We start from the raw sequence: 16039 nt of genomic DNA, 5'->3' as shown, positions 1-16039 counted from the left end.
TATGCAAAAATTGGATGGCATTGAACAAGATAGAATTAGAAGTTTTAATTTTACAAATGAATAAAATTTATTATTTAGTAAATATTTAGTTTTATTTAACACTCATTCTTAGAAGAAGGAGAGTTACTGGTCAACAGGAGGTTAATTTCCCTCTAGAATTAATAAATTAAAAAATAAATACAAATTTTAAGTTTTCATTTTGTTCTTAGTATTATCAAACTCAAATGAGGGGTTCTGAATAAAAATGGAGGAAACACCTAAATGACCTCCTTCATTAGTTAAAAATTGAATATTATGAATAATTCATTGGTTAACATTAAATAGAACCCCAGTCCTGTGTCCAGGGCTCAAGTTGTCATGATCCCTTTCTCCTGGCTGCTATCACAAAAGTAATAACCCTGGATTCTCCCCTTGCAGCCTATTCCAAGGACCTCCAGCAAATAAAAGAGAAAGTAAAATGAGTCAGCAAGAAAAGAAATACCACCCACTAAAGCAGTAACTAATACAAGTTCCTGAGTGTTTATGTCAATGTTTGATGTGCTTGACAATTTAAGGACTCATGTTTTACTTAAATAAAAATGATAAATGGCAGGCCTAACCTGGAGGAAAGAGAAAGCTAGACATTACAGTTTGCTTCAGGAAAAAAAAAAGTCAGTATTCATTGTAATAATTTGCATAATCCTAGGAAACAGTAAATAAAGGTGAATAAACTACATTCAGCATTGCAATAATCTCCATGTTAAATAAATCAGTATTGACCAAATAAACATTTTGCAACACAATGAGAAACACTCTCCCTCCGCATATAGGACTTTTTTTCTTTGTTTAAAAGGCATATTAATGTTTTGAGTTTGGTTTTTAAATTTTTTTACAGTTACCTGGGCATTTTAATTCATCTGTATAATCTCCGCAGTCATTAGACCCATCACAAATCCATTCTGGCAGTATACAGAGGGAAGTTGAATTACAGCTGATAAATCCTGAAGATTTTATCCCAAGTTTATAGAAGTAAGCACAGTTTGTATTATCTGGAAAGAGACAGAAAATTACCACACACCTGACACAGCCTCAACATTTAATTTTCACGTTGGGCTCGAGGAGCCCACGCAGGTGTTGGAATCCCAAGCAGCAACACCCAGGAATGAACTGCTCCATAACAAGGAATAATCAGGGAGCAGCTGCTGGGAGGGAGCACGAACACAAACTCACTGCAGTTCTTTTCATCCGAGGCATCTGCACAGTCGATGACCTGGTTGCACTGAGCTGATTTCCCGACGCAAACCCCATCTGCACAGCGGAATTCTGCCGGGGCGCACGCCGAGTCTGCAACATATGGTTATAGAGGATGTAAATTTGTGTGCTAAACACACTCTTCAGATGCACATCAGACACATGATGATGCTTAAGCCTTCTGCCTTTTGGAATGAGGCATTCAGAACACACTGTGCCTTCCAGCAGACATATGATTTGGAGTTTATTATACCTTCCAAGTTGCTAATATTTTAATTTATTTTTTTAGCCTAAGAATATGTCTAGGTAATTCAATTCATTTTGGGATTATCAATCGTCCTGGTTTTGCACAATTGCAGATTTCCCTTGGTGGCTGCTATTTGTGAAAAAATTGAGAGCTACAAGAGAACTGTTTTTTTTCTTGTGGAGAAGTCTCCATAACGTTAACAAGAGGGACTTGTCTCCCTAAATGAACTGAAGGAAAGACTTTTCTACAAGTGGTAAACTTACTGAAATTTTAGGTTTTTTTCTTTACATTGCCAGTGGGAAAGAAAAGTTTGTGGGGGAAGGAGAAGTGTTCTGAAGGTTTTGTTCTGATTCTTATTACTTTTTCTTTTAGTAACTATTAATATTTTATTTTCTTTATACCTTTTTAAAGTTTTGAGCCTGATTTGCCTTTCTTCTAACCCTACCTCACAGCAGGAAATGAGTGCATTGGTGATTGGCCAGCACTGAACCCACCACACTCATTGGTTGGCCGAAAATCTCAAAATTGGCAAAATCTCAAATTAGCGAACCAAACCATTACATGAAATTGGTGTTTCCTCCTGGTTTCAAACTGAAACTTCCCCATCATCATTTGAGGGAGGAAGAAGCATTTTCAGGATAGCCCATGAATTTCTCAGATTTATTTCTTCTAAGACCAGCTTGGGGTTCTTGCCTATTGTTTTTCCCTCTACTTATATTTAGATAAATGGTTAAAAATAATTTGGTAACTTCAAAAAATCCTTGTTACTACAGGTATTTAGCTTTTAGTTATAAATCTTTTGGGATAATATCCCTGCCAACCTTTCTGAATTGTAACTAAGGATTTGTGTGGTTGGCTTGCTGGTCTATATGCACTGGCTGTTGCATGGATAAAAATATTCATGTTAAAAGATATAAATCAAAAAACAGTTCTGATATGAAGAGGAGAACAATTCTAGGAAGCTTTTCAAAGGCCACGCACACTACCATGCATCTGAGAAGCAGAGAAATAAAGCATTTCCTCCTTCAGAGAAGAAGCACATGCAGAGGAGAAATCATCATCTTTCAATCTGTCTGAGGTACTGTTATCTCTCATTACTTCACAGAGATACAGCACCTGTATTTTATACATATAAAACATAAAATATTATATGCATAATGCGTATGTATATTTTATATTTTATAGCCAAAACCACTCTCCTTCTAGAAGACTGTAGGTGTAAACCAAAATCAGCCTTTGCATCAACCCCATCATATGATTAAATCAAACGTTATTTTCCAGCTACTCCTATTTGCATAATGAGTATTTACAAAGCAATATTCCGAAATCGCCTTGGAAATAAAATGCAATTTACCTTTGCAGTCAAATTCATCAGAGTTGTCACCACAGTCATTGGCACCATCACAGACTTTGTCACTGGGAACACAGCGGCGATTGGAGCACGGCTTGAAGCCCTTCCGACAGCCTCTGTTTTCTGGGAAGTTAAATACCAGCTCATGATTGGATTGACACCTCATGAAAACAGCCTCACCCTCAATCTAAACAAACGTTCCAGAACAATATTTTAATTGATATGCATTCCAAGCTACAGGAAAAAAAACTTCAGAAATTGTTCATCGATTTTGCAGCATAACTTGGACTGATAAAAGGATAAAGAGTAATAAAGGAAAGAATGATGAGAAAAAATGACCAGAAAAAAATGAAAAGGGTGGCCTAATTCCCAGCTTTCATTACCTTGGTACAAAATGCCCATGTACTTTAAATGCATTTGTTTTGACAAACTTGTTTGGGGAGAATGTTTGCATGTGGCATCACAGAGACTGAAGTATACCAAATTTGGCCTAAACCAAAACAGGAATAAATGGAGAACAAAATAATAACAAATATTAGCAGAGAGGTTTTAGGATTTCTGAGCACCAATAACAACAGCGTTCTGCTCAAGAACACTATTGAAGACTGTAGGAATTTTACATATAATGATATGTTTTAAAATTCAGGACTGATTTACTAAAGCGCTAATTATTGAAGAAGTCACAATAATAATGTTCACTGCATTTGTTAATCAAAATAATGAGTTCATTATTTTGATTAACTAATCAAAATAAAGTTCTTTATCAGATTCAGAAAGCAACACCCTGTATATGACCTAGTGCATGAAAGGACCCCAGTTCTTTCTGTTTTTTTCTCCAATGTGTAGAAAAATATTTGGGACAGTTGATTTAAATGAGGCAAGGTGTTCATTGTCACACTGCAAATTAAAAGAATGTCCTTCATAAAATTATGTGGCAAATCCATGGAAAGAGAAATTGCTGGTTCTCAGAATCACAGAATCATGTAATGGGTTTGAAGGGACCTTAAAAATCATCTCCTTCCACCCCACCCCACACCTTTCACTGTCCCAGGCTGCTCCAAGCCCCATCCAGTCTGGCCTTGGACACTTCCAGGGATGAGGCAGCCACAGCTGCTCTGGGTAACAAATCTTGTATTTATCAATCTATAAATTTAATAACTAGCATTTCTATATTTTACATTATGTACAATAGGGTATCTACCAACTTTAAAAAGTAGTTAGCCATGTTTTCTTTTATTTTTATTCTAGACAGAAACATGAGAACATTTGAGATGCTTTTTATTAAATATGTCAGTTGATATATGGAGAATGGAAGAAAAAACTTTTTTCCATGGTAATTTTTTCCATGTCATGTCAAGGTTTTCTTAATGTGTGTTGACATTTTCTTCCTAGGCATCGTGGCCGAGCAGTTGGTATGAACAAGAGGAAAAATCAAAGCATGTATAACACCAAAATTACAACAGGAAGGTGAAAGATCTGGAAATACCCACCACAGTAGAAAAGTTTCTCATCAGATTTGTCCTTACAGTGAGCAATGCCATCACAAGTAAGCTGATAATCAATGCATTCACCATTCCCACATTCAAACTCTGAATAGATGTTGCAAGTAGAATTTTTACCTAAAAATAAACCACATTAACATTTAATTTTTAAAAGCTTTTGCAGCTAGTGAAAATGAGAAAACATGCTGTCTGCATTTCAATTTTGACCTACATGAATTTTGAATTTACGGTTTTGAGTACAAAACAGTAAAACACACCATAGCATCAGAACTTTAAAGCTTCTACAAAGAGAACCTGTAAAAGAAAATACATTGACAAATATCCATGAAAGAACATGTAGTGAAACTATTCACAAGCACTCATTCTGATAAGATAAGAACTGTGGAACTACTGTGCTCCGCTTCCTTCTACTCACCTGTGCCTTCCCAACCCCCAGCTTGAATTACACAGTGTAAACCCCAAGGCAGAAAACCTGTTGCTTCCATTTTACTTTTTTATTTTATTCCCAAAAACCCTCCCCTTCTCATCTAGTGGATGTTTTATATATTATTTGAGAAGACAACCAGGTGCACGTTTAAAATTTTTCCTCTTTTACTTAAGAAAGAAAAACATTCCACAAATTAGACACAACGATTTGGTCATGAACTTCAGGATAAGTCATACATTTGCTTCATGAGCATGGTTCTAACCAAAAATATCAAAGTGAAGAGAAGCGAGGAGCATTTAGGACAACTCAGTAAGAAGAACAATGGGGAAAATATATTCAGTTCTTATGCTTCTTTCTTGTTTCCATTATAATCACTTCAGCACAAATTCAGGAAGAACCAATGTCTGCTATATGCAATAGCCAAGCCAATATAAATTGAAAGTATTTCTTGATTTGATTGATACATGTAGAAAAAGTGCTGAAACAGATCCTGAACAAGGTGAGATCTGATCCTGAATATGATTTATTTAGTCCTTTACATTTGAAGTATTTTTATCTCTTTTCCTTCAATTTCCTAGTATTGTAAGAACTTATGGTGAATAATTACCAATTACATTTTTAATTCATCTAGTTCAGCATCTTAGACTGCAATCTTTAGAAAAAAATGAAAAGAATTAAAGTATATATAGTATAACCTGCCCGCAGTTTGAGTCTAACTGGACACCCTTGTAGAGATTGCTTCAAAATCCGTCTTACAGAAACAAAGAATTTTTAATGCCTTTCAAATGGTTTCTTTGATGACAAGTAAGTAGTCAGAGTAGTCATTACCCATATCATCATCACTCCCTCTTAGAATTTCACTGAAGCTTTGTCTCAAGACTCTTGACTGGCACTAAGTTATACAGCCTAATTATACTGTGAAAGGACAGTTAATTCCTTTTCTCAGCTGGAATTGCTAACTTTCAATTTTATTGAGTATCACTTGCAATTCTGTTATGAAGAAAGGAACTTTTGATCTCAAAGCTAAACTCTAGTCTGTCTTGTTTCCATCCTTTCTGTGCTACTCTACCCCATCATTTAATGTCTTTTTTTTTCCTGATTGCTCAGATCAACATTTCCTGCAAAAACTCTACAGAACAATTTAGAAGATTAAATCTTATTTCATGTCATAGATGACAATTTAAACATGGTTTTACCTAAGAACAATTTTAAGAGTTGTGATGCATTTGGAAAATAGAAATGCCATATAAAATAAATGCCATAAAATAAATTGTTAGGCATGTGAATAAATCTGCTGAACCTCTCTCACTTCCACTGCCAATCACTGGTTTGCCAACACAGAGATAGGTGAGAAATTACTTTAATTAAGGTTCAACTTCAGTAGCTTATCCCACATAACCCTAGGGAAGGATACATACAGATATTTCTATCTCAGCAGTAATTGTGATAAATACATAAATATCCTATTAATAAGAAACAGTATCCCACTACCATAATAGGAGTTTAAGGAGAGTATGAACACTTTTTAATTCCCAAAAGACAAAAGAGTTAAAAGCCTGGTTTGTGCTGAATTGCCAGATCAATTTTTTCAGTATACAGAAGAAATAAAATTAATGGCTTGGGCCAACTGTCCTATGAAAGCCAAGTGCGTCACAGCACAGAAAAGCATCATGTCAGCCACCATTACTTACTCACACATCTGTTATCATCTATCAGGACTCTGTCCCCTCTGCACGAGCAGTTCACTCGTCCATCAGGCGTCAGAATGCACAAATCATGGCAGCCTCCATTCATTTGTGCACAGGGAGATAATTCACCTGGAAGACAAATGACAAGAGATGAACTCTTATTTTATTAAATTTTCTTCAATGGCCAATGTCTTTGAGAGAGCAGAAGTCACCATATCTCAGATTCATGGGCAATTGATTCAGGTTTTATCGGTCAGATGAAAATGTCAGCATCTCTCAGATGCTGGCATGCTAAAGATAAACAAACACCTGGAAAAATAATAATTTTAAAAACCTGCAACTTTCAAAACTGCAGAAATTTGACAGGGAAGTATTTAACTGCTATCCTCTGAGCTCAGCACCCATAGCAAGGCATTCTGAATAATGCTTATTTACTTGGTGTCCTGGGTTGTAAGATATGCATGTATTCTATTTGGCTTCTCTTAGAGGTGGGGAATTTCTCTTCTGCTCATTGGGCAGTTTTCTTTATCTCTTCCACAATCAATCTTCTCTCCAGGAGATATCTTCTGTTCATGGGCCATTAATTATTAATTATCTTCTGTTCATGGCCAGTGAGTGTCCCTGCATGAGGTGATAAAGTTACATCATCCCACTGGGAGATGCTCCACTCAGGGGGAGGAGCTGACCATTCCTACCTGGATATAATCTGAGATCTGGAACACCACAGCAGCCTTTGCCCACTTCATTCCCAGAGGAGCAGCTTTCTTCCCACTGCATTCCCAGAGGAAGACCAGGCCCATCTACACCACCTCTGGAGCTTCAGAGGAAAACCACTCTCCTACAGATTTCTCCTCCAGCAGAAGCACAGCTGGCACTGCAGGAGGGCTGCAGCCACCATGGAATGGAACTGCTGCCACCACCCTGACCCACAGGGTGTCAGGTCATATTCTGAGTCTATCAGTGGTTTTGTTTGTTTGTATTGTTTTTTGGTTTTTTTGGTTTCTACTATTGTATTTGTATTTAAATTTTCCTAGTAAAGAACTGTTATTCCTATTCTCATATCTTTGCCTGAGAGCCTCTTAATTTCAAAATTATAAGAATTTGGAGGGAGGGGGTACACATTTTCCATTTCAAGGAAGGCTTCTGTCTTCTTTAGCAGACACCTGTCTTTTCAAACGAAGACACTTGGGAAAAGGTTGTACCCCATCTTTTATTAAAAGAGAATTTATGAAACACCATATAAACTTTTCACTCAGCTAAAACTAAGTAAAATCCCTGAAATGAATGATATTGCCATTAAGAAAATTGCTTTGTAGCTTACAGCTGTTGGTGTCGTTGGCAACAGCGATGATTCCCATGGGCTGGTGCGGGATGTCGGAGCGGAGAACTTTGGTGTCTCCTCCCGTGTATTTGCTGGAACGCAGGATAGCTCTCCTCACTCCATCTGACCAGAAGATGTACTCGTCATACACAGCCAGGCTGAGGAAGGTGCCTGGGCCAGACTTGACAATGACCTAAAATGCAAAAGTGCAGAACAGGAACAAGAGAGGAAGTGCTGTCACTGAATGAGAGGATTTTAAAGTGCAAACTGTGACTACCATCACGTTAGGCAAAACACTTAATACTTTTATAGCTGCAGCACCTGGGGAAATGAGATAACAGCACTTAAAATGTGTTAAAAGGATGCCACAGGCATCCAAATTTCAGAAAACAAGACATCTGTTCCTTAATTTAAAAAATCACAGTTTATCTAAATGTACCTGCAAAAATACCTACTCAACACTTTACCTGCTTAATAGCTCCAACAGAAAAGAGAAGATGTTTTCAGCATGGCTGAAAGTCTAAAAATTCAATCTTTAGGAATCAAAGTTTTTCAGTCTTTAGGAACTGAAGAGCTTTAGAACTGAAGAGCACTCACCACCACATAATCACATTAGAAACTTGACCCTAGACAATAAATGTTTCATGTTTCCCAATTTAGGAAAAAAAAAATCTCACCACAGTAATAACTAATTTAAAACCTAGAAGGAAAAATGAATTGAGGGTCACTATATAATGAGGTTTGAAAAAAAATTCTAGAAATACAATGAATTTGATCCTAATCCAAACCATGGCTCCTGTAAAATATTTGCATTTGTTATTTCTTTCCATATATTAGAATTAAAAATTTCACATGACCAGTTTCCCTTCTGAAGAATCTGAAGAATTTATACCATTTTTTTATTTGAAAGTTTAATTTTGGCTGAACAGAATTACTGGAAGGGAGTTAACATTTCTCTATTAGATAATGGACATAAATAACACTCTTACTATTTTTATTGAATTGTGTTCTAGGTTTCTATGTAAAAAAATACTAAGTTAGGTATAAATATAAAGTGGGAACAGTTCTCACCCAGGTTATGAAAAAAATAAAAACCCTGTGTCTATGTGCTACTTATCATAGGGAAATTGGGACAAAACTAGAAAAATAATATCCTTTAACATATCTACTTAGATGATCATGGTTTTCCATCTGCTTTATGTGCTTTATCCCCTTTCCCAGAGGGAGTCTAGAACGATGAGATTTCATGGAAATCTCCATGAATCAGCAATCCTTTGTGCTTGCAAGGGGATGCTGTGTGACAGCTCTTTAAAAAAGGCTGGAATGAGAACGGAATAGTAATAGTCAATCCCATATTTAATTATTAAAAAATTCATTGTGAGTGTGTAGGAAGTCTTTCTCTCCATATAACAAATGCACCTACTATACAGGCCATCCAAATTTCATTTTGTGAAACAAAAGCCCCCAGTTTTGATACTGAAACTGTGCCTTGGAGACTAAGAAGGTGCTCCAATTCTGCAGGATTCAATACCAAGGGATGCTCCAAGTTTGTTCCCACCTGTGCCAGTTCAGGGAACGTCAACAACCTGCTAACATAAATAATTCTAGTCCTGTGCACAGGAGCATTCCTGTCCATGTTTAAATTCACTTATACAGACAGAATGTCAAAATTGCTTACATTAATCAGATAATTATAACAAATTCTGCTTCATTATGCACATCATGTATTTCTTCATATTTTAAAAAGAGTTGGACAGCAAATCATTTTACCCAGGAAAGATTTTTTTCCCCATGATAAAAATCCCAAAAAAACAACTTTTCTCTACCCAACATTTTTGCAGAATGAAAAGATAAATGAGAATAAATTAATGGTAAAAGATTTCCTCTCTAATTGTGCACATTTCCACTAAGACACTTTTCCACTTTTCATAAGACACTCTTAAAACCTTTCACTATTCATATCCAGACATTTCAAGGGAATAAAAAAATTAAAATCATGTATGTTTCTGAAAGGACTTTCAGAAATCTGGCCATGTAGATTTTGCAGCCCCATATTCTTCTCTGTGATAGTGTGAAACTGAACCAGTTGGAACAATTGTTAAAACCAGGACAAATGCACTGTCCTGCTCAGCTTTTTGTGCTGGGGAGCACTGTCCTAATTTACCTCAGATTGTAACAATAGAATGTAAATTCACCACAGAGCTGATCATTGCTGTTTGGCCTTGGGAGAGCCTAGATCCAAATGCAGTGTCACAAAACCAAATGTTTTTTCACTATTGCTCATTGTATTTCATTTCCTGGAGTCACTGTATTATGCCACAGCCCTACCCAAGGACATTGGTTTTATTCAAGCAGCCAAAATAAAGGCTTCATATTTCTATCAGCTTTTGGCCACCTTTATAGCCCTTTGAAATTCTAACTTATATAATAACACTAAGGTTGTGACCATTTTTTATTTCTATTTCTATTTTTTTATTTTTAATTTTAAAGGATAAATTTATACTAAAACTTGCAACAACCCAAATACAATTTTAAAACTTTAAGGAATAATGAAAAGACATCCCTACCATCCCTTCCACCTGCAAGAGTGGAAGTCAGACACATCCAAGAGCACATGCCATGTTTTAATACTAAATGATACCAAAGTTCAGTTACAGAAGCTATTTCAAGTTCTAAGTAACAGATGAAAATTTTTCTCTTATTTCTCTGGTTTTTAATAAATGCACTGCCAAACCTAAAGCCTGCACTTCTGCTGTAGACTTAAGCTATCTGAAAAAATCAGAACACCAACTGTGGAACTTCTTGAATTGTGTTAATACAGAAATTCAACAGAATAAAAACAAACATCCTAGAAACTGGAAGTTACAATTACTGGCAGGTTGCATTTACATGAAGGTTATAATTACCAGAAAAAAACTCTAAACTCATATTGATTTTAATTATCACACCTACAGGCCTACAAAAGTATAACTGAGAACAAAACATTCCATCCTGAATGTTAAAAAAATAACTGTTTACACGAAGTTAATAATGTTTCTAGTTTTTCCACACATAAAATGTTACAAAATATTTCACACTGAAGAAGAAAAGGAAAAATAAATCAAAGTAGCTCATGATTTATTAGAAAAATAAGTCCAAAACTTGAAATCAGCTTTATTTGCTGTTCACTCCATTTCTATGTTCATAACAAAAAAATTTTGTTATTAAAGCACTAAGCAGCTAAAACCAGGTGTGGCCATAATATTAAATCCAAATATGGGCAGGAGAAAAAAATGGAAGAAAATGGGAAATAATAATAATGATAACAACAACAACAACAACAACAATAATAATAATAATAATTATTTTTTTTTTTTTTTTTTTTTTTTTAATCAGAAGATCTGGCAGAACAGAATAAAGAAAAGTTAAAATCCAACCCCCAAAAACTTCATATCTTCTAAGTAATAAGAAGGAACAATAGTAACAAAAAAATCTTCCAAACTTGAAAGAGTACTCCTGAAATCAAATACTGGTATTAAAATATCAGCTCAACTCAAAAATCAATAAACCTTTACAATCCACTTTAAAGAGTCAGTTCAATATTGCTAAATGATTTTCTACTAATTCATTGTACTAGATTATTGTGGTGAACAGAATGAAGAAAGAAGCTGGTATCTGGAAGGAAATTCATCACATTCCCATTAGCCTTTCATGTACTGCTACCCAATTTCTACCCTTGTTAACCTAACTGAAAGCAGAGAGCAATGAAGCAGAGACGCTGGGGAAAGGGTAATCTGTCTAAACAATTTCTGACAGGTGGTTGAGGACTGAAACACCCCGAAGAATCTGAGATTACCAGAAGAGTGGACCAATCATTTCTTGCACTGATGTCAGAGAAATCCAGGATCTCATCCAGCTGAACAGCACATGAGCAAAGTAAAACAGCTGCCTTGGAAATATTATTTTTCACTGGGTTAATAATAGAGTTAACAGGCTGGATTCTGGCATTGCTTGTGTCAGTAAAAATGCATCTACAGCGTGGTCAGCCACTCTGCTGAAGGGCTGCTAGAGGCCAAGCAGCCTGCTGGGCTTTTCCTTCTGCCATAACAATCCTCATCCAAGCAAGGCAGAAGAGTGAGAACCCACATCAGTGCTTTTGACAACAGAATCAGCTAATTATCCCACAACAGGTCAATTGGTGTAACACACCAGAGCTCCCAAAAACCCTTCAGAAGAGCGTGCTGGACTCAGATCATTGTGTTCAGGAGATTTTTTTTTTTACTGCAATGGAGAAGAAGAGATAAATTGTCAGAAAGCCAAACCAAGAGGCAAGGTACTCAGAAAAACTGGAAGTTTCAATGTTGAAAAATCACTGAGAAAACTCAATGATCCTTTTCTTCTTGCTGCTGCAAAGTGAAAGCCAAAAACCTGATTAAAAAATAGTATTTTAGTAATGGTTTCTGTAACTAAGTGGCATCATGTCCTACTTCATGTCTGTGATGCCTATTTTGTGACGTCTTCTGCAAAGATGAAGTTAAACTGTTTAATCACAACCTACTAATTACCTTGTACTTCTGTTTTGTGTTAACAAGTATGTATGTATATATAGTATATATAACAAGTATATATATGTCAGAGAGTGAAAATTTCAGAATCCATTTGGCTGGTTTGCCAGGTTTCTGATACAGTTGCTGGATCTGAAAGCATTAGTTAGTTAGCTGTGGTCATTTTTCATAGAAGGAAAACAAAAGGAAAAAGCACATGCCTATCTATGCTGACTGTGCTTCAGTTCTGCTCTTACAAGCTTGACTCTCCTATTTCATTCTGAAAAAAATTGTCTAAAAATTGTGTGGGGAACTTCTGGATAACATTCCAAACAGCCATATAATTTTCATTTAAGATGAAAAAAAATATTTCAAAGCTCATATATTGCATCTGAAGCAGTTTTAAAAACTTAATAGTTATCAAAGGGAGATGATGCACACTCTCTTGTAAAGCTGGGAATTGAATACAAGCCAGAACATGCCCCTCATTCATTATATCCTGAACTTTGGGAGGTACAAAATCCCTGAAATGAAGATTTCATGAAATACGAGAAATGTAGGGCTAAAGATGTAACAAATGCACAAGCACAGATAACTGTCTTCAGCACATTCCTTGTAAAAGATCTGCTTGAACTGAAACTAAGGGAGTTTTCAAGGACCAAATTATATTATGATGAAAGACTAGAGAGAGTCAGCATCTAGGAGAGACTAGGAGAATAGGAGAGCAATTCAATATCTGAAAATGTATAGTTAGAAAATATTGAAATAAGAATAATAAATAAAATATTGAAATAAAACATATAAATAAGATTTGACTAACACTCAATCATTACACAAAAGAAATTTTGAGCAAACTGAGCATTATTTGTATTTCAACAGTGTTAAAATTCTAATATGCAACTAATATTAGAGGAAAATTGGGCAATTATTAATCATTCTGTAACAATTTAACTTTGAAGATGAATGAAAACAAACCTACAATGAGTATGCACAGGATTTTTGTTTTACTTACATATCTTTGTGATCCATCGTATTCACACCTCTCGATTTTTCCCAAGCTGCCATCTGAAAAGTAAAGTTTCTCTGCCCTGTGATCAATGGTGAGTCCATTTGGTGTCAGGATATCAGTGCTAATGATAACCTGGGCATTTTTGCCTGAGAGGGTGGATCTCATGATGCTTGGGAGCTGCTCATTCCAGTTAGTCCAAAACATTAAGCTGTATTAAAATCAAAATAACAAACAAAACCATAAAACCATAAGATACATTTTATAATTTAATTTTCTACATAATGAACAACAGATAAAAAAATTGCCTTCATAACTCTGAATGGCATCTATAAATAATTGTGATAATCAATAGTAAATAAGAAAATGCAACAGCCTATAAATAAATTATATATATAAATTGTAGCAGTTTTGAAGTTCATTAATTTGTATAGGAGTACATTAATTTGTATAGGAGCACAATTTTCTTCTCTTACAGATCTGTTCAATCCTGTTCCATACTAATTTACCATTGGAGAGAGATACAAGCTGTGTAATGATATAAACTTAATTCAGCTAATGTGTGTATTAGTAATATTTAACAGTGAAATTAATCTGCAGCTTCTCCCATGTTAGAGCTGTAATAGAGACCCAAGGACTGGTGTGCAGAGAGTTGATAATGGGAAGAAAAGGACCTTAATGTGCTCTACAGGAGGCTCAGTCAGCCCCTTGTTGCTGTTAGCAATGACAGAAAATGTTATGGACCGGGCTGCTGATGGAATTCTAATCCATGGACTGACAGAACCTGCCCCTCCTCTCACTACAATCTCCATCAGAGCTTTGGGGTTTATTGGTGGTACCTTGATAATTGCATTTTACAATACAGCATAAATTCTTGATTGCATTAACAGGACATGAAATCACACATGGAAATATGCTCCAGTATTCATGCAGCTTTGTACATTCAGCTAACACAACTTAAGAGTAGAATTTAATATGGCAGAAATGTTCCCCAATTTCCCCAAAAGACAGAGACAGTTACAAGAAGTAGAAAAAGCAGGTTGCCTTTCTCCTAGAATTAGCAGAGAAAATTTAAAGTACCTCAAATGTGTAAGACATTGAAGTAAAAATAAAAATCCTCTCACACAGTATTTTTGAGAGTGGCAGGAAGGAACTAAATTAGACTTCTTTGCATTATTTTGTCCATTGTTACATATTTTTATACAACACTGATTTCTGTGATAAACACATGGGCCTCTATGCTGCACACAAGAAACTCAGACTTCTTTTTTTAAGTGCTTAAATTAATTTTGCATTTTTTTTTAAACTTAAGCAGTAAGAGTGATGATGCCTTGTGAAGCCTGACCTATGCCTGACCTCAGTCTAAAAGGCTGAGCTAAAAATAAACTAGGGACTCATTAGAAGGGCTCAATGCATCCACCTTGGGCAGCACAAGAGCCCAGCCAGGGCTGCACCCAAGATGAACCAAAATGGTCACCAAATGGGCAGTTCAGTCACGGGGTCTCTCAGTTTTATAAGTTCTGCTCCATTTGCATATAGCCCAATTCCAGCTTTAGCTTATAAAGTCCCATCCTTCTTGTTTTTCTCTCTTCAGTCCACGTTGTTTGTGCTCTTGGGCCTGAGATGTGGATCATTTGTCCTTGGTCCCCCCAGCTAGAGAAGGAATTGCTTTGTCTCCCTACTCTGTGAAGAGAGCTTCCCACCCCTTAAAACAAAGCTCAGAACTACACACTAAAGCAGCACAGAATATGAAAAACATAAAAGCTAAAACCTGAGGGATCTGTGACACATCTGAGAAAACAACCACTCAATAATTTGTGTTTAGCTCACTCTTAAGAAAAGCAGCTTGACCTTTTTTTACATTCCATGAAAATGCAATGATTATTTGATCTGAAGCATAAGAACATACAAAATATTGAATCTTACTTCTGCAACTTTTTTATAAGAGCAAGACAACAAAAGATACCAACAATAGAACATGTTATCATTTGCATCCTAAATGGGGACATCTAATCAACCTTTGTAGGGCTCGGCAATGTTGGCTGACTAAAAGAAAGAAGTGTTGCTTGACAGAAGGCAAGAATTAGGATTTGGAGGAGAGATGTAACACCTACTTTTGGCACTCATCCAGGGCCAGCACGTGGGGATGGTCGTCCTCAGCCATGGTGATGACGGCCTCGCGGTTGAACGCCCCGCGGCGCCGCTGGTCCACGCTGTGCCTGGTGATGGAGGACGTGGTGGAGCTGGTCCAGTACAGAGTGTCCCAAGCTCTGTGATAAGCCAGGCCCTCCACCGACCCGACATCTGCAAGATACCGTGACAGACAGAGCACATCAAACTCCTGCTAACGGGTTGGTTTTGTATTTCCTCAGAGCTGATCCTGCAGACTCGCAGGGTTCCGTTATTTCAGCTTATTGTTATTTTTATCATTTCTTCTGTTTATTTTTATTGTAATCAAAATCTTATAATTATCATTAATTTAAATTAAAACAACATAGAGGGCAAGACCACTGTTAATAACACTTTACTATATTTATCAATTCTAACAATCATTAAACCACTACATTTTTAAACACATATTACCACTACAGTGGCCCCAGATAACAGTTCAGAAATGACAGACATTTATTCAAGACAATAATTACTTAGTCTCATCTTCAAATATCATTTAAACCAGGTCTTGGCATTTTTTCAATAGTCACTTGTATTATTTAGTACCATCTCTCAATGTATTTTGTAGCACT

At 36.1% G+C, this 16039-nt stretch overlaps 1 protein-coding gene across 2 annotated transcripts in view; it reads right to left on the bottom strand.

Moving 5' to 3' along the window:
* Positions 1-16039, bottom strand: part of LRP1B (LDL receptor related protein 1B) — a 627450-nt gene that overhangs the window by 115363 nt on the left and 496048 nt on the right. For both annotated transcript variants that reach the window (XM_077784902.2, XM_085584138.1), the window contains exons 42-49: positions 15410-15599; positions 13302-13506; positions 7767-7959; positions 6449-6574; positions 4319-4447; positions 2832-2951; positions 1210-1323; positions 879-1028 (exon numbers count right to left, since the gene is read on the bottom strand). In XM_077784902.2, coding sequence (XP_077641028.2) covers positions 879-1028; positions 1210-1323; positions 2832-2951; positions 4319-4447; positions 6449-6574; positions 7767-7959; positions 13302-13506; positions 15410-15599 — 1227 coding nt within the window. The remainder of the gene's footprint in view (positions 1-878; positions 1029-1209; positions 1324-2831; positions 2952-4318; positions 4448-6448; positions 6575-7766; positions 7960-13301; positions 13507-15409; positions 15600-16039) is intronic.

Source organism: Lonchura striata, chromosome 7, assembly GCF_050655825.1.
Source record: "Lonchura striata isolate lonStrDom1 chromosome 7, ASM5065582v1, whole genome shotgun sequence".
In the NCBI taxonomy this organism is placed as follows: Eukaryota; Metazoa; Chordata; class Aves; order Passeriformes; family Estrildidae; genus Lonchura; species Lonchura striata.
This window is presented reverse-complemented; position numbering and strand designations above follow the sequence as displayed.